The following is a 19,205-nucleotide window of genomic DNA, read 5'->3' as shown; positions in this document are numbered from 1 at the left end:
TCTTTTTTTTTCACACCAATAAGAAGGGCTTGTCGGCCCACTTTATCTTGCACCTGCGAGCATGAAGTCAGTGCATCAACTCCCTGGAGAGCAAATTCTTCAAACCAGCTACCAGTTTCACCTTCTTTAGCCTATCACAGCTTGCTCTCAGCCCAAGCTCGAAACCTTCCAATGACAAAGGGTCAGATGCTGCATTTTCACGTCCTGTAGGCACCTCATATTCCCTAGCATCATGCACAAACTCACATCCGAAACTTGACAGTATGAAATATTTATCTGATCATAAAACTCTAAGGTCGCACCATTTTAAAGTAAACACCTGTCTGAGGATTTTTGCATACTGAGCAAGTGCCAAAAAGCCCATATCATCTACTCAGTAGCATCGCTTCATTTCCAATTGGGTTAGACCTGTACATCCCATGGCAACTGCAGCCAATCCCTTACCTGTTACTTTCATAACATTCCTCATTTCTAAGTCGGAAAGCTCCTCTAATAAGCTCAAATACTTGATCCCTTCATCTGTTATTTGTCCACAGTAGCATATATTTAGTTTCGTCAACCTCCTGCACCCACTTGCTACTGAAGCTAACCCCATATCACCTATACCAGTGCATCTACAATGGAGATATTTAACTTATTAAACAACACGTTGTACTTGTCAAGCTAGTCAGTCACCTGTATAAATCAAAGTTCACTAAGGTTTTTGAAGTTGAATCCAATATGGGTCAGTCCCCTATCAGTAGGGGCAAAGGCCTAGTTTCAAGTCCACTAGTTCAGAACATTTAGATAAGCACTTCAATCCTGGAAGCAGATGATTCTTTGAAATTCAATCAATGGCACGGACAAAGATCAATAGCTCTTCTTTTAAAGGTCAAAATTATTACCCGTGTCATTTACATTTCAATCTGTGAGATCTAGCTCCCTTAGAGATGAGCAACAAGTTGCAAGCCTATCAAATCCTGCCTCTGCGATAGAACTGCAGGACTCCAATCTCAGATTCAGAAGCTTCTTAGACGTGTTGGCGATGGCCAGAATGGCATCATCTGTGATAGCACTGAAGCAAGTAAGATCAATGCTCTGCAGTCGGTCAGTCACAACTGCACCAACACCTTCATCAGTCACACCCTTGCATTTGCTGAGTCTAATTTCAACCAAGCTTTTTACAGTTATGACCAATGGTTTGCAGAACTGAAGCAGACAATTGAAGACCGTCCAATCTTATTGAGCTCAGGCTCTCCAATTCCTTCAGATTTACAAGAAAGGGTGTTGACAACTCCTCCAAACCAAAATAATTTTTTTTTTCAACAGTTAATAGAACATTCCAATCATGATAAGCCAAAAAAAAAAAAAAAATCATAGTTAATACGACCTTCAACTCACGGGAACTGAGTGACGATCTGTGATCTGGTGAAGACGTCGGTGTCCTTTAATCACTGAAGCTAACCCAGAGGGAGTCAACTTTTTGCTCCTTGATATGTCGATTCACTGACAAGAAGGAATCAAATAGCAGGTGAGTACATGAAGCTGCATTGTATGTTGCCTAATTATTTTTCAGTGATTCCGTACTTTCTTGTTTCATTCTTTCATTTTAGAGTGAGATAGTTCTTTGGTCGGCTCAAAAGACAGTGCTAGTGAAATAAATAGTAAAAGGCGAGGTTAGCTATGCAGGTCATGATTATAGTTTCTCCAATGTTGGTTATTCAAAGCAGATCTGAAATACAACAAATGTGATTAGAACAAATTTCTTTTCGAGACACCTTTCACATAACAAAAAGATGAAGACATTCCCTGCATAGAAATCCTCAAAAAACAGATGCTCGGGCCTCGGAGAGAATTATCAATTTCACTGAACGATATATTTCTTTTCTGCGTGGGAAACAACTAAATCCCAAATAAAGAAGAAAGAGGATCACCTTGAGAGAAGCATTCCCGTTCTTCAGAAAATTCATACCATCGTCGTCCAGGTTTGAGCATCCAACCATCAATAAAGACTCCAGCTTTCTTAGAGAAGATTTGTATTCGATATCTGCAATAAGAAAAAGCAGGTTTTACCATTTCATAAAGCAGCGAAAACGCGTGCATTTTCTAATCGAAATTTGCCGTCCAGAAGTCTGGAGATTCTTTTTTTTTTTGTTTTTCAGTTAGAAAGCTACCGAGGAGCGAAATTTAGAACATTGAGATAAGAAATGTCAAAAAATTTCAAGTCGCGGCACTTCTTTGGAGAGAAGAATGAGACCTAGATCATAAATTTCCAGACACCGATTAGGGGTGGCTTCGAACCTAGCCGGCTCGTAAGCTGCTCGGTTCAATTTGTTATATATCGAACTCGAGCTCAGAAATAAGTTCGTTTAGATTAACAAGCCGAACTCAAGCAGAGCCAGGTTCGGTTCGTAGGCTCGCGAATTGGCTCGTTTTAACGAGCGGCGATTCGGGAATCTGGGGCAGTTCTAAAAAAAATTTTGGGAAAGAGAGTCCCATCTCTTCTCTTCCGTCCTACCGTCTAGGAACCCATACTTCTCTACCATTTCAGCATGACTTTCTCGCAGAAATCACTATCCGTCAACGGGTATTCATGGGAAACGGGGGATTTTGGTCTTCAAATCCCTCGTTCTCCCTCTCACTCTCCGATTCCTCAATCTCTGTCAAAAACTTCGATTTTTTCGTCTTCCTCTGCGATTTCTTCCTCTTATATCTTCTTCCTCTTCGATTTCTTCATCCGAAGTTCTTTCTCACCGATGAACGAAAGCCACGATCCAACGGGAGGTAAGATTTTTATTTAATGTTTTTTTTTTCGTCGCCGACCTAACCCTACAAAATCTCTAACTCTCGCTTTGTTTCAGCAGTGATCCTTCGTTCTTTGAAAGGTTTTGGAGATATCCCCGAACGGCGAACACTATCTATTTTTGTAAGTGTTGATTTTTTTTTTCATTTTTATCTTTTGTATGTTTTCTTCCTTTGCGATTTCGGAATTGATTTTTGTTTTTCATTTTTGTCTTCTGTACGTTTTCTTCCTCTGCGATTAAGTGTTGATTTTTTTTTTCATTTTTATCTTTTGTACGTTTTCTTCCTCTGCGATTTCGATGTTGATTTTTTTTTTTTCATTTTTATCTTCTGTACGTTTTCTTCCTCTGTGATTTTAGTGTTGATTTTTGTTTTCATTTTTATCTTCTGTAAGTGTAGTTAGCCTTTGGTTGACAGGACTCTAGGATTCGTTGTTTATGTTCCAGATAAAGTTAAATACATCATTTTAATCGTTTTTTTACTTTTTTTTTTCAATCAATAAGTTTATCTCGTATCTATTTTCTATCATTTGGTTTTTTTTAAGCATGAAGAGAATTTAGCAGACCATGTAGTTGATTATTATCTTATTACTCACAGGCCTAAACTTTGACCTTCCAATTTCCACCCATATTGCTATCAGCAGTATTGGTTTTAAATGCATAAAATTTCTGTTCTCTCTTAAGAATTTGTTTAAGCTGAAAAGGATCATTCATCCTTTGCTCGACATTGCATTATGTACTGTCGTCATTCATATGTTGTCCTACATTTGGTATCCTATACGATTTTCCTGTGGACAAAGTCTCAAAGCCCTTCTTCTAGTCACAATATGTGGATTATCAACATTTTCAATGTACAGTGCACATCTACTTTTGCTAGTTCGCTACTTATATTGATCTCTGTTCATATAGATTGTGTCCATATTAATTATATTTTATCTGGTAGTGGACTTTTTTATCCAAAATGCAATGATTAGTCTTTATCTTTTTTCTGCAGCTTCTATTGTGACTTGGTTTTGTTTTTTTTGTTTTTTTTTAATAAGTTGAGAGAATTAAAATTACGATAACATGCTCTTTGAAGCAATTGTGTAGACAAAAATCATGTCCTAACTACAAAACTGTAAAAAAAAAACCTATCTGGTGTGATCAGATCAGAGCTTGTTCTTTCTTCATGTGTCTTTTTGTTATTCCTATGGAACTTTTCCTATTCCTAAATATAATATTGTGGTCCATAAAACAACCATAATAATTAAATTGTTGTTCACCAAAACAAAACTTTTTTTATGCATATGGAACTCAACCCAATTGTGTTATGTTAGACTAGTAACAAGTCTAGTAAGCATGTATTCTTCATACATATTAGATTAGAACATTTCAGAATACAGTACATAATTTTTATTTTTAGACCCAATATTTCGTTGAATTGATACGTTAGATACAAACGGATGTAAATTGTCTCTCTTTTTTGCAATCGATTTTTATCCTTCCTCTTCGATTTCTTCATCCGAAGTTCTTCCTCGTTGACGAGACGAAAGCGACGATCCGACGGGAGGTAAGATTTTTATTTATTCTGTTTTTTTTTTTTGTCGCTGACCTAACCCTACAAAATTTCTAACTCTCGTTTCATTTCAGCAGTGGTCCTTCATTCTTGGAAAGACTTTTGGAGATATCCCTGAACGGCGAACACACTTTATGTTTCTGTAAGGTTTGAATTTTGTTTTTTTCATTTTTATCATTAATTTCTTAGTATTGAGGTTGAATTTCATCAGAATATTAGAAGAGAATGTTGGTGTGCTTATTTCCTTCTCTTAGAAGTTTTTAAATTTATATATAAAAAAGGATCGGTATATTGGATTAGAAACTATTGGTTACAAGGCTACAGGCTCAAAGAGACCCCGTTGCATTGAAAGACAAGGGTCGTTCCCGATTGTCACATCGTCACGTACCTTCCTCTAAGAATAGACAAGTATCTTAAAGCTTTCTTTTCTCTATGTTTTTAATTTATAATTTTGGTTTTTTGTAGAAGTAAGAATGTCAACACCTCCTCAATTGACATCAATAATTAACACTAGTTCTAGTGTGGCCATAAATAGTGACTCAACTCCACCAGAGTCACTACCCTCTGTCATAGAAGTGGGCCGGGATGAAATTACCATAAATGAGGATAAAGGTGACTCTACCCATACTTCAAAAATACAAAAAAAGTCTCATGTGTGGTTGAAATTCAAAGAAGTATCACTTAATGGTACAAAAAAGGCTCAGTGTGTTCCTTGTAAAATCAATTTGAGTGTTGTTAGTAGTAGAGTGACCACACATATGAGTCGACATTTGAAACGTTGCACTAGTAGAAAAGTGGCAATGAGAAAACAAAAAACCTTAAACTTTCAACCAGTGAGAGCGGGGTCTAATGTATATCAGAGTCCATTTGGACTTCCTTTTAGGATTTTGGAGAAAAATATGATCAAGTTAAAATGAGAGTACTCATTGTTCATTGGATTCTTATGCATGAGCATCCATTCATGATAGTAGAAGAGGAGGGATTTATTTTTGTAATGAAGATGGCAAATATAAATTATGAGAAATTATCCCGTAAGACCATTAAGAAGTAGTGTATAGAAGAGTATGAGGCAGAGAAAAAGAAATTGAAAATTTTGTTAAAAGAGATTAACAAGATTAGTCTTACCACGGATCTTTGGAAGTCCCAAAATCAAAAGATTGAATACATGGTTATTACTGGGCATTTTATTGACAGTAATTGGAAGCTACAAAAACGAGTCTTGAGTTTTGTGCATGTTCCTCCTACTCCTCGTGGCGTTGATATAGCATATGCTATTTACAAGTGTTTGAAAGAGTGGGAGATCGAAAATAAAGTTTTTAGTATTTCAGTTGATTGCTGCATATAATGATGTTTGTATCAGAGTTTTGAAACAAGATTTTTCAAGGAAAAAAAACTTGGTGTGTGGTGGAAAGTTGTTTCATGTGCGTTGTTGTACTCATATTTTGAACTTATTAGTCCAAGATGGTCTTGTTCAGATTAAAGATATCATTGATAATGTGCGTGAAAGTATCAAATTCATAAATCTGTCTGAGGCTAGACTTCGCACTTTTTCTGAAAATTGTACAACAATTAGAACTTGGTGAAAAGAGGTTGGCTATTGATTGTCCAACTCGTTGGAACTCCACTTATGACATGTTGTCTTCTGTATTAAAATTCAAATGCATTCTCTAGATTTAAAGTTAGAGAACCAATTTATGATTGTTTGCCAAGTTTTGATGAAAGGGAAAAGGCTGACATAGTGTGTGAGATTCTAGAAGTTTTTAATGCAGTTACTAATATAATTTCTGGGAGTGATTACCCTACTTTTAATTTGTACCTTAGTGAGGTATATAGGGTAAAAAAAGTTCTGGATTTTTATTCTACAAATGAAAATGTTTTCATTAGGACAATGGTTAGTAGAATGAAAGAGAAATTTGAGAAGTACTGGGTGAATGCAATTTATTGATGGTTGTTGTTTCAGTTTTGGATCCAAGGGTCAAATTAAAGTTGATCGAAATGTGTTTTTCAGTGATATATTCTAAGGAGGAAGCTACAATGAATATAAATTTAGTTCGACGCACTTATATGAGATATACGATGAATATGTATCCTTATATAATGTGGATATTAGAAATGAAGAGATTGTTTCAAGTACTAGCTTTATGGGTGTTTCCATAAGTCGTAGGCCTTCATCAAGTTCAGGTTGGTCAAAGTTAATGAGTTATATGAAACAAAAGGATGTAGCTAATTCACCAAAGTCAGAATTGGAAATTTATCTTGAAGAATGTGTATATAGTTATGAGGAAACTTCACAATATGATTTTGATGTTTTCGAATGGTGGAAAGTGAATCATATGAAATTTCGGGTATTATATAAGATGGCAGCAAACATCCTTGTAATTCTCATATCCACAGTAGCTTCAGAGTCTACATTTAGTGCTAGTGGTAGAGTAATAGACTCATATCGTTCTTCCTTAGCACCAAATACAGTTCAAGCTTTGATTTGTGGTAGTGATTGGGTTCGGGTTCTTCACAGTGTCAAGAAAAATCAAAAGGTGAATTTCTTTGATTAATTATTTATTAAGATATTTTTTAGTTTTATTTATTAAAATTTTGTTTTATGATTACAGCCTGAGAAGAAGAGTGTAGAGATAATGCTACCAGCTACATGATTTTTTATGTCTCTCTCATCATGGTAATTTTAATATTTTTAACAACATTAAGTAACTAGTAGTGGAAGAGTATTTTTTTATCTGACAATAACTAATTTTATTTTTTTGTTTTTGTCATAGGTGGAGATTTTGCTCATATAGGGACATATATTATTTTCTAGCATTAAGAGAAATAACTATAGTTTGTAATTTTATAATGGATTTATAGTTTTTATTTGGGTGATTGTAAATTGATAGTGATATTTCATTTAATTTTGTTGTGTTTGATTATTGTATGGAGTTTATTTATAATGTTATGCAATGTATGGAGTGTTTAAACTATTTTATGGAGTGTATAAACAATTTCATGGAGTGTTTATGGAATATATAGATAATTTTATGGAGTGAGTGTTTATGTTGGTATTATGTATATTGATTATGCCCAATTTTAAGTAAAGGTCATGCCGAATTTTATACAGGTATTATATACATAGATTATGCTCAATTTTAAGAAGAGCTTATGTCCAATATTATACATGTATTATATATATATAGGTTAGGCCTAATTTTATGTAAAAGTCTTACCCAAATTTATGTAAAATATATATATAATTTTACATACAATTTATTTGATATATATTTTTAAAAAAAATTTAAATGTATGTTAAAGCTCAAGTTCGGTTAAAATTTTTGGGCTCGAGCTCCTAACAATTTTAGGCCTCAGGCTTGGCTCGAAACTCGGCTCGGAAATAGGCAGATCCGGGCCGGCTCGATGCCCAGCCGCCATCTGCTGCAGTAGGAGACGTCGACCTCCCCCAGAGAGGGGCAGGCCTTAACCGCAGCCTCCAAGGCGCCAAATCTCACTGCAGTGGCACGGCAGAGGATGAGCACCGCAGCCTCCAAGGCGCCAAATCTCACTGCAGTGGCACGGCAGAGGATGAGCGATCTCAGTCCCCGAGCCCAGCCGGGATGAACGAATGAGAACGCGAGACCAGAACATCGACGCGCGCACAAACAGAAAGGTCAAGACGCTCAAGGGAGGAATATCGGCGTAGGAGTGCCGGGAGAGCCTCATGGCGCAGAACTCGGGAGGGATTTGCGATGTAGCGACTCGAAGCAGAGGAAATAGGTGCAAACAAGGCGCCAAGTCTCCCTTTCCTGTCTAATATATTGAGAAGCAGATCTTCGGTCAGGCTGGTCAGTATCGAAACAGAGGAAGTTCAGTCTTCTCATCGAGACCACAAATCGAACCACTTCCTCATAAGTCGGATCGAATAGGAAGAATGTGAAGGGAAGGTATAGAAGAAGATAAGGACGAACTGCTGCATTAGCTATTAACGCCAGTGAGGAAATAAAAGGAGGTTTGTACACCGGTTGCATCCTTCTTTTCCGTCAACGATTGTCCTTCAAAAAGACAGATGGAGAGAGTATTCCCGCCGGAGCACAAAGAAAGTAAGCCTGCCCCCTCCTCTCTCGGTTTATGGTCAGGGAGACGGTACGGAGAAAAGCGTGCTCGAGAAGCGGCCTGCACCGAGTAAAAACCGACTCGGACACAGCGTTTTTGAGTCCATGAAGAGGACAGATTTGAGTAGAGGAGTGGAGAGGAACTGCCACGTAAGCAAGTACAAAATCCGGTTTCCTCAATGCGGGCCCCACCACCGCACTAGTCCGACCGAGCTTCTAACCGAACTTCTTCTTGAACCTAAAATTGTTATCGAGCTCGAACCCAAAAATTTTAACCGAGTTCAAGCCGAACTCGAGCTTCAACATACATTTTAAACTTTTAAAAAATATATATATATAAAATAAATTGTACATAAAATTAGACATGACCTCTACATAAAATTGGGCATAACCTATATATAATACATGTATAAGATTGGGCATGACCTCTACTTAAAATTAGACATAATCTATATATATAATACCTGCATAAACACTCCATAAAATTGTTTATATACTCCATAAACACTCCATACACTGCATAACATTATAAATAAACTCCTTACAATAATCAAACACAACAAAATTAAATGAAATATCAATATCAATTTACAATCACCGAAGTAAAAACTATAAATCCTTTAAATAAAATCCTATTACTATTAGTGACTTATTAGAAAATTACAAGAAATATTTAAAATTTTTCTTAGGAAAGTTAAATGGACCTCTTATTGCCTCTTCTAGGAAAATAAATAAAAATTAAAAATCAATCTAATATATTATTATACTTAGCGATTCATTTTTAATCAAATAAAATGTCAAACAGAAAATTGCAATAAAAATTGTTTCATGCTAAAAGTATTACAGAATTAACTGGTAAATACTTATTCAAAAAATTTATATTCAGTTTTCTACCCCATCTTGGCAAAAAAATCTTACTTAGAAAATTATATGATTTTTTAATAAGAATTTTTAATTAGAAAAATATTTACAAAAAACATGAGATACTAATAATTCATCAAAAAATATTTTTATAAAATGTATTTTTAATTTGTTCAAGAGCTATGAGGAAGGAGAGTTTAAAGAATTTTTTTTTTGAGAGTTTAAGGAAAAAAGTTCTTTTTTTTTTACTTTATAATCTCGCACGGGGGGGGGGAGATTATTTCTCCCCTGGATTTCCTGGTTCTGGTTTTTCGCCGAGACGACGCAGAGGGAAGGGGGTTACGACGCCGAGGAGGACCTGTCGTCGGGGATGACGGTTGTGATGGCGGCGGCGACGATGGAAACAGAGGCGATGGTGAGGAGAGGAAGAAATCAGAGAAAAAAATCGAAAGGACGATCATAGAGGCGCCCAGCGAGCAACTGTCGATGGCGATAGAGGCAGCGACAACAGCCAACGGTGGGGGCTTGATGGTGACGAGGTGAGGAAATTTTTTTCCTCCCCTCACTCTCGCTCATGCTCCCGCTCCCCTTCTCCCGATCCCGACTCCGATCCCGACTCAGCTCGAGCTAGCTCGCGAGCCGACAAATCGAACCTGGCTTCAGTCGAGTTCGGCTCGTTAATTTAAACGAGCCGAGCTCGAGAGATAATGAATCGAACTTGAGCCGCTCACGAGCCGGCTCGGTTGAAGCCACCCTTGACATAAGAATTTAATTGACTTTTACAAATTAATTAATAAATCGTCGTATTCCATTAAATAGCAAACTATAATTACGAATCAACCAATTGCCCACCTTTTTGTGATTAATTATTCCGCTTGAGCAATAAATAAGCTATAAATTGAAGAAGACGTCAAAACACAATATCAAGTGACTTTTGAAAAGAAGCTCGGGAAAAGGATCTGCATCGCCCAAGGTAACTAGTAACCGCCGCCTTTCGGGGTTGTGGCTTCTGGTTTGGCGCCGTAGATGAAGGGGCCGACGGAGTAGAGCTTCATCTTGTTGTAAGGGAGGAGACGTTGGCCCTTGAGAGGTGCGCCGGTGACGCCGTAGTCGGCGTCGGTGGGGTCGTTGCAGGTCTCGGAGGGAGAGGAATGGAGGAAAGCCTTGCACTCGCAGACCTTCCTGCCCGCGTTGCTCTCAAACTCGGAGAGTTTCTTGGTAATGAAGAAGTAGCCCTTCTCGTTTGTTGGATTGCATAGGAATGACACCGGTGCTGATTCGTATCCGTTCTCATTCTTTGTGAGACAAGTCACTCTCACAACAGCGCCTGCATTTGCCAGAGGAAGTATTACTAATCTTAGATGAGCTCAGACAAAGTTAGAGAATTGAGAGAGACGAGCGAGGTATACCTTGAAGAGGCTTGAGATCGTAGGCGGATCGCCGGCAGTAGACGAGACCTTGCACACCGATTGCGTCGAAAAGCTCATCTTTGTCAAGCTTTGGCTTCTCGTAATCAACCTTAGGTTTCGCGTTATCGAGCGTCGACTTCTCGTAACCAATCTTTGGCTTTTCGGTCTCAAGCTTTGGTTTCTCATAATCGATCTTCGGCTTCTCGTAGCCAGCATTTGGCTTCTCATAATCAACCTTCTGGTTGGGATTCTGGTACTCAGCCTTTTGCTTTGGCGTTTGGAAATCAGGCTTTATCTTCTCAAAATCAACTTTAGGCTTCTCGTAAGCAGGCTTTGGTGTAGGCTTCTCATACTCAACCTTCTGGTCCGGCTTCTCATAGTTGACATTTTGCTTTGGCTTCACATACTCGGTCTTTATCTTTTCGGTCACAAGCTTTGGTTTCTCATAATCGATCTTCGGCTTCTCGTAGCTTGCATTTGGCTTCTGGTACTCAGCCTTTTTCTTTGGCGTTTGGAAATCAGGCTTTATCTTCTCAAAATCAACTTTGGGCTTCTCGTAGGCAGGCTTTGGTTTAGACTCCTGATACTCAACCTTCTGGTCGGGCTTCTCATAGTCGACCTTTTGCTTTGGCTTCTCGTACTCAACCTTTTGCTTTGGAGTTTCGTAATGAGGCTTCATCTTCTCGTAATCAACTTTCGGCATCTCGTACGAAGGTTTTGGTATTGACCTTTCATAGTCAGGCTTTATCCTTTCATAAGCAACTTTGGGCTTCTCGTACACAGGCTTCGGTGTTGGCTTCTCGTACTCAACCTTCTGCTCCGAATTTTTATAACCAGGCTTTATCTTCTCAAAATCAGCTTTCGGTTTCTCGTACACAGGAACTGAGTTGGGCTTCTCGTAGCCTGTCGCAGGATGATCAGTGGAAGCTGATTTTGTAGAGTCCCCACCGTGAACACCCGCGAGCAAGAGGAAGAAGACGAGGGAGCACCCCAGGAAGAAGTGCTTAAGAGCCATGAGAAACGAAGACACCGCTGAGATAAGAATTCAGAAGGATTAGTCGAGGGATGGAGGGAATTGCGTATGGAAGGAGTTTATATATGCGTCTGGTTCAGAATAGACGTGGAGGAGCAGTTTCACAAATACACATTTTTAAACATCTGAACGCAATGGAGACACGGCTGCACGACCACTTGGTTCCCAGAGGTTGGCTGCCACTACGCAGCACCGCTGAAGACGTGGTTAGAAGCTTTTTCCATATCTGCCGATTTAGAGGATTAGGTTGACCTCCACTTTGAAATTGTTCTTTGCTTCTGATCTTTGGAGTTTTTTTTTTTTTTTTTTGGAATTGTTTTTGTGAATTTGATGGTGAATAGGAGTGTTTATGTGATGGTGCTCATGCAGTGATGAGTTAACACCATTGGAGCCAAGGGTGGTACTATGGGACTCTTGCATGGATTTTATGAAGAAGGATCATGTGTCTATTGTTCATGTGATAGGATTGAGTAAGATCAATACGAAAACGTGCTCAATCAAGCCTCAACATTAATAATAATTTGGGAATATTGTGATCATAACATGCATAAGATGGAAAATATAAGCATAAACAATTCTTCAGTAAGACGATAAAAAACAAAAACAGATGAGCATAACATAACCATAATTCGTTCATAAACATATGTAACATACACTAATAATTAGGTTAATAACGAACTGTGAAAGACGAGCATAACACGTTTGTTTAACATATGTAACAAACATAATTAAACATAAAAATTGATGATCACGATGAAAAATAACCAAAAAATATGAGCATAACATGACCATAACAAACATATTAATTGATATAATAAAAAAAATATTGGCCGAGCTAATGTGTTCTAAGTTAACCACGATCTAATCTCACTATATCGAGATAGGTAGGGTGCATTGTGATGCATTTAATGATATAATCGTTATGTTATGCAATCATTCTTAATTATACTATTTTGATGGAATATGGCTATTCATCCAAGAGTTGTAAAATATGTTCCAATACCGTGTAATATTTGAATTTTGCTGGCCCACAATTACCAAGAGAGTATGAATGTTAGAATGTAATTGTACAAACTCTTCGATTGTCATGTAGGACAATTCAAGACTCATAAATGTTGTTTTCTATTGGATGATGTTATGATTTAAGACTGTTGTTACATTTTTTTAGTCGCATATCCCTAGAAGCCCTCTCTATCATGCTATATTATTTGTTGATCTGTTGTGCACTATGCTTTGGCAACAGAGTTTGATACACACTGGACAACAGATAATGTTGGCATAATATAAGGGATGTAGGATTATGTTGTCAACATTTTGGCAATTATCTTAAATTGTAATAATATAACGGTAAACAAAGTTGAGCTCAAAATGTGTGAGGTGGAGGTACGAATTCAAATGAACAACAAGTTGGATTTGGAAGTCACGTTATTTAAATTCAAAACCCACTCCTATAATTATATGGTTTTTGGGAAGAATTGAAGTTTGGGTGGACTCAATTTGTAATTTATATTTATGTAGTCTTTAATTTTGAATTCTTCGGTTCACTATTTAACATGAATGTGAGTACGTATGGCTAGTGATAGGGAGATGTTAATGTTCCTATATGGAAGGCGTATTACACAAGTTGGTGTGTCATGAAGGGAGGTAGAACGAGGATGGTTATGGTAGATACATCCATAATATTATGAGTGGTTAAACGAAGGATATGAAACAACGGGATAAAATCCAAGGCGTCATTAAATGGTTATTAAATGTAGGGTTCGGGTAGACTGTAAGACTTATTGTGACTTTAATATGGAGGATGAGACTAATTTGCATTGTTTTTTTTTTGTTGCACTAGGTGAGCAAAATGTTATTGAGTTGTACTTAGAAAAGATGAACTTGTTTGATGGTGGTAGAAATGATAATGATTATGACATTGCTAGAGATTGTATTCATCCAGTTGGAGATATCTTGAACCACTATGTGGTCTAAGATTAGTGGCATTGAACAACCATATTTCAATTGCAGATACGGATGATGAGATTCTTGAAGAAACTGTTGACATAAAAGTTGGAGAAATATGCATGATCTTGAATTTGGTGGAGAATGACATTGTTTTTTTATGATACAAATGACATAGATGATATTGAATTTAACAACATAGAAGGTATGGATGGTGAAGGAGATGATGTAGTGAATAATAAGATTTACAACGATGGTTTGGTAGGTACAGAAGATTTTGAATTAGATGGTTACAAAGATAGAAATTGTTTCTAGGTGAAGAAAATAAGGTTGATTTAGTCAATGATTTTCGTAGATCATAATAATCATACTAGAAATGCTAAGCTTCATATTATGTGAAAAGAGTGACTTATATGTTGTCTAGATTTTTGAAAGTAAGAAAGCAATGAAAGAAAAATTAAGAAATTTTCTTAAATTCAAGGTGATCAAGTGAGGTGAAAATAATTATATAGTTGCGTGTGTAAAAGAAGGTTGCCCGTGGATGGCATCAACCTTATCAATTATTCATAGGGAACATATGAGCTTAGTATATTATATATATAAAAAAAAACTCCCACAATTTGAAGAGTATATGGAGGGGAGATGTATGTATTTTACTTTTATAATTGTACTAATATATGCTGTCATAGTGGTTTTGTCCACTCTTGTAGGCAGTAGTTTTCTGCACCTAACAGACCGGTCTGTTGGGTTGTATTAGCTAGCCGTTGTCACATGCAATGGTAGGGAACACAATAAATTATCAAATGGGACACATCGTAGGAGGGAGGTGCGCTTGATGGGTCAAAGTACTTCTCAGGGTTGGGGACATGGCAGTTAAATGAACTTATGTTATCTAACATCCATATAGTTGGCTTGGCTACTTCATTAAATTTAAGTGGATGAGACCTGATATAACTCTTCTGATTGCTATGGTTGAGAGATGGCATAGAAAAACTTAAATATTTCACCTACCTCAAGGGGAGATTAGCATCACTTTACAAGATGTTGTTGTCTTACTTGGTTTGCGTGTGGATAGTGGAGTGATTGCAAGGATAATGTATATTAGTGATTGGAGAGCAATCATGATTAGATTACTTGGACATTAAGTACCACCAAAGATCATCAAGGGTGGATGTATTTAATTGAAGTGATTGTCTAAGGAGTTAAATATGTTACCTGACAATGTTGACTATATGATGGTGCAATAGTATGCGAGAGAGTCTCTATTATATGCGCTCAATGCTACTATTTTCACAGATAATAGTGATAACATTGTCTACCTGATGTATCTTCAGCTCCTTGATGACTTTGATGCAATTGGGACGTTTACATTAGGTGTTGCTACCCTTGCTATCTTGTATAGAGAAATGGGTTAGATGCACAAGGCTAACACTCGTAGTATTGTAGGGTGTATTACCCTTTTACAAGTTTTGTTGTGTTTTATATGTGTATATTTTTTCTTGTCATATTGTCTTCATTGTTTTTTGAATTCGTTTAGGTAATAAGTTATGGACTTGGGAGCCACTCCACATTGGACGCTCTCATCTCACCGAGGATGAGGGCCCACTAGGGACACGATGATTTTAAGAATTTGGATCATTTTGATTTAATGTTCTTCAAATTTTTATTCACCATCAGAGATCTTATCAGGTAATTTGTTCTATAAATCTGGTTCATAAATCTATTAATAAAAAAATATCAACTTGTGGTAGGTGATAAAGATTTTTTTCCTTTTGATGTTGGTTATTTGACAACCTTACATAGAGGAGAATTTTGAGAGATTGCCAAGTATATGCATGGAGGGACATATTGCATAGTTGTCTAGGGTCCATTGTTGTGTTTTGATGTTGTAGAAATGCATATTTCAGATCTAATACTTTCACAGTTTGGGTTAGAACAACATTTGTATGTAGACATTGAGTGTATATCGAGTGTTAATCATTAGGGTAGATCCCATGTAGATTGGAGATTTCATCATGCTCACTTTCTTCGACAATGGAATTAGCGACACGTCTACCATGGAATACTGACTTTATTGGAAATCCCAATGGACTAATGACTTTAGGAAATTATAGCAAATAATAAAATAGCTTTTGTCCATTTTGATTCTTACATATCTAAAACTCTATGCAATATTAAATACCTAAAATTTTAATTTATATTATTCGACAAACATTACTCATACATCCTCTATTATCTTTGAAGGGTGTCCATATTTACTGCTTCGGACATAGCTACAACTTGCTTGAAATTGATCACATTTGTATGTTTTGCCCACGTTGATTTCTAAGGTCTTCTCATAAGCATAAGAGATCTCAAGGGAGGAAGAGAAGATAAGAAGGAGAGGATAAGAGGAGATAAGAGAGAAACTCGAGCTCTTGGGAGAGAGGAGAGAATGGACGAATTCCAAGAGGGGACTGAAGGTCAAGAGGCTAGAGCTTGATTCTCTTCCCTATGCCCATTGGGTTGTATTTATAGTTTTAAAGAGATGTTTACAATGTCAACGACGCCTTTAGGGCGAAATCTCTTAAGAGGAAAAAAACATAAAAGGATAGATACAAGCTTGTATAATTACAATGTCATGCTACCCCATATTGAAGAGTTGTCCTATTTACCGTAATTCCACCCTACATTTGTGGGTGTCTTTTAATACTCCCCCTCAAGCCGGTGTTTGTAACTTCACTTTGTAAATAATCTTAGTTAGAAAACTTGTGTACTTGAAAATGAAATTCTGATTGTCTTGTTTTGATTCATCTTGTTTTCATTTTATTTTCCCCCATTCTTGGATATTTAGATCACATAAAAGTTGATTACCGCAACACATGAAATTTTATTGGATACCTCTTTCTTGTACTTCCTCTTCTACTTTTTTTCCCTCAAGTTGGGTATCTCTTTGTTCTTTACTAAGATACCCAACTTGCACAAAATAATGGTGAGAGAAGTAAATCACCCCAAACCCAATGATAAACTCCAACTCCAGTTTGAAATGGCTACACAAATTTAAAGGTAATTTGGTCCATTTTTAAGGTAATGAAAAGAATCTACTCGCATTTTAAGGGTAGCTGAAAATACCACTTGGGTATACCTCTTGGATAAAAAAAAAAAAAAAGAGAGAATTGAATTGACCTAGATGTTGTGCACACTCCTGATCTTTGCAGGTAGTAGGTCTATATGCATTACTCCAAAATAATTTTAAAAAACACAAATTTATGAAAATACTTTGAGGAATTAAGGGTGTGAATAAAAAGATTGCAGCTCTCATACTTCAAATGGAATGAGGTGTACAATACAGCTCTTCATAATTCCAAGGATACACTTTTACACCAATAGATGGGTAAAAAGTGGTCATGTTGGACTCAAGATGGAGATAAAAAATAATTCCTCCATGAACATGATGATTGGGAAATTTTTAAAAAAATCCAATAAGAAAGTTTTGAGATGGAATAATTCCTCTATAAACATGATGGTTGAGAAAAATATAAAAAACTCCAATAAGAAATTTTTGAGATGGAATATAGTAATGGATGTTTTTTAAAATTAGACTTCTCATATAAGGCAATTACTTTTTAACCCAACTTGACAAATTTGGAAAGAAATGTTGAAGAGACAAATTTTGGAATAAGGGAAATTTAGGAAACAAATATTTGGAATTTAGAATGAAGAAACAAGACTTCCTAATTCAAAATCTTCAGTGTTTGTCTAAAGGAACCAAGTCTTCACTTAAAAAAACCAACGTAATGTGAGATAAAAAAAAAACTCTTAAAGAATGAAGTATACTCAAGTTAGTAAAATCTTGACTAGAATTTGAAAAAAAAAATAGAAAACCTAACTATGATTAGCAACTCAAAAGTGAAGCGAAAAAATCGACTTAAATTCAAATTTTTGCATGCAACAGACTCCCAACATGACTTTTGATTCTTCCAAAGTGGTTATCTCTCCCTAGAAAGATCATATTGAGAAATAGTTTATTGAGATAAAATATAAACTCATAGAGCCTTCTTTTGAGATAAAATTTTTATATAAATTCTCAGTCATGTTGGTACAAACTGCCCAAAAATTTGTGGTTTTTTGTTGTTACTCAAAAATTTTTTGTTGTTTGAGCTTTGCTACTTTAGATGTTGATTTCTCTTTGTAGACAACTCTTATTAATAATTTTTTTTTTGCGTTAGAAACCAAACTCAAAGATCTTTCCGAAAATATATAGTTTGATATATAAAAAAATAGTAAGAGAGAAAGCTCCATTCAACACACAAATTTGAAAATAAGAAGACTAAAGGGAAAAATGTAGAACTCTTTTTTTTTTTTCTATTTCTTCTAGTTTGTCATTTTTTATCTCCATCTTCTTCTCTTTTTCCATTCAAGATTTTTGTATAATTTGATACCATGTTTAATTTTAGGGCCTCCACATAAACACAAGATATCTCAAGAGAATGAGAGAACAGAAGAAGAAGAGATGAACTCTAACTCATGGGATAGGAGAGAAAAAGAGAAGGGACAAATTCCATGAGGGGAATGAGGCTCAAAAGGCTAGAGCTTGATTCTCTTACCTAAGCCCATTGGGTTGTATTTATAGTTGTAGAGAGATGTTTACAATATCAATCATGCCCTTAAGGTTACATCTCTTAAAAGAAAAAAAAAGACATAAAAGGACCCATACAACAGTTTGTATAATTAAAAAGGCATGTCACCTTTATTGAAAAGTTGTACTATATACCATAATGTCACCCTACATAGGGGAGGCTTCTAACCGAGCCAACTCGCAATTGGCTCGAGTTCGACTCGGTTCGATTCGTTATCTATCGAACTCGACGGGGGGGGGAGGGGGATTTTTTCCTCCCCTCACCACCGCCGAGCCCCTCCTGTCGGTTGTTGTCGTCGCCTCTACCGTCGTCGACAGCTGCTCGCTGACCGCCTCTGTGGCCGTCCGTTCGATTTCTTGTTCTCCTCATCGTCGCCTTCATTTTCGTCTTCTCCGCCGTTGTCATCTCAACTGTCATCCCCAACGATAGGTCCTCCCCGGTGTCGTAACCCCCTTCCCTCCACGTCGTCTCGGTGGAAAACCTGAACCAGTAAGCTCCCCCCTCCCCCGCGCGAAGATGATTTCACACGTGCTCATAAAGTAAAAAAAAAAAAAATCCTTAAACTCTTCTTCCTCATAACTCTTGAAAAAAAAATTAAAAATACATTTTATAGAAATAAGTTTTTATGAACTATTAGTGTCTCATATTTTTTAAAACATTTTTCTAATTGAAAATTCTTATTAAAAATCATATAATTTTCTAAGTAAGATTTTCCTACCAAGATGGGGTAGAAAACTGTATAGAAAATTTTTGAATAAGTATTTAACAATTGATATTGTAATACTTTTAGCATGAAACAATTTTCATTACAATTTTGTGTTTGATATTTTATTTGATTAAAAATTTATCGATAAGTATAATCATATATTAGATTGATTATTAATTTTTATTTATTTCCCTAGAAGAGGCA

General features: G+C 36.4%; 1 protein-coding gene and 1 pseudogene across 1 annotated transcript; both read right to left on the bottom strand.

Moving 5' to 3' along the window:
• Positions 1-10: 10 nt before the first annotated feature.
• On the bottom strand, positions 11-8,040 carry LOC137959603 (F-box/LRR-repeat protein 3-like; annotated as a pseudogene).
• Positions 8,041-10,267: 2,227 nt separating this feature from the next.
• On the bottom strand, positions 10,268-11,714 carry LOC137959602 (proline-rich protein 3-like). Its single transcript, XM_068806959.1, has 2 exons — positions 10,700-11,714; positions 10,268-10,617 (listed from the first exon to the last, which is right to left on the bottom strand). Exons 1-2 carry the CDS (start codon positions 11,712-11,714, stop codon positions 10,268-10,270), a joined length of 1,365 nt encoding a protein of 454 aa, XP_068663060.1.
• Positions 11,715-19,205: the final 7,491 nt, after the last annotated feature.

Source organism: Aristolochia californica, unplaced genomic scaffold (assembly GCF_029961685.1).
Source record: "Aristolochia californica isolate CCGP_79_NKW_82.1479 unplaced genomic scaffold, dmAriCali1.0.hap1 SCAF_3, whole genome shotgun sequence".
Classification (NCBI taxonomy): domain Eukaryota; kingdom Viridiplantae; phylum Streptophyta; class Magnoliopsida; order Piperales; family Aristolochiaceae; genus Aristolochia; species Aristolochia californica.
Note: the sequence above shows the minus strand (reverse complement) of the source record. Positions and strands in the feature narration are given on the sequence as shown.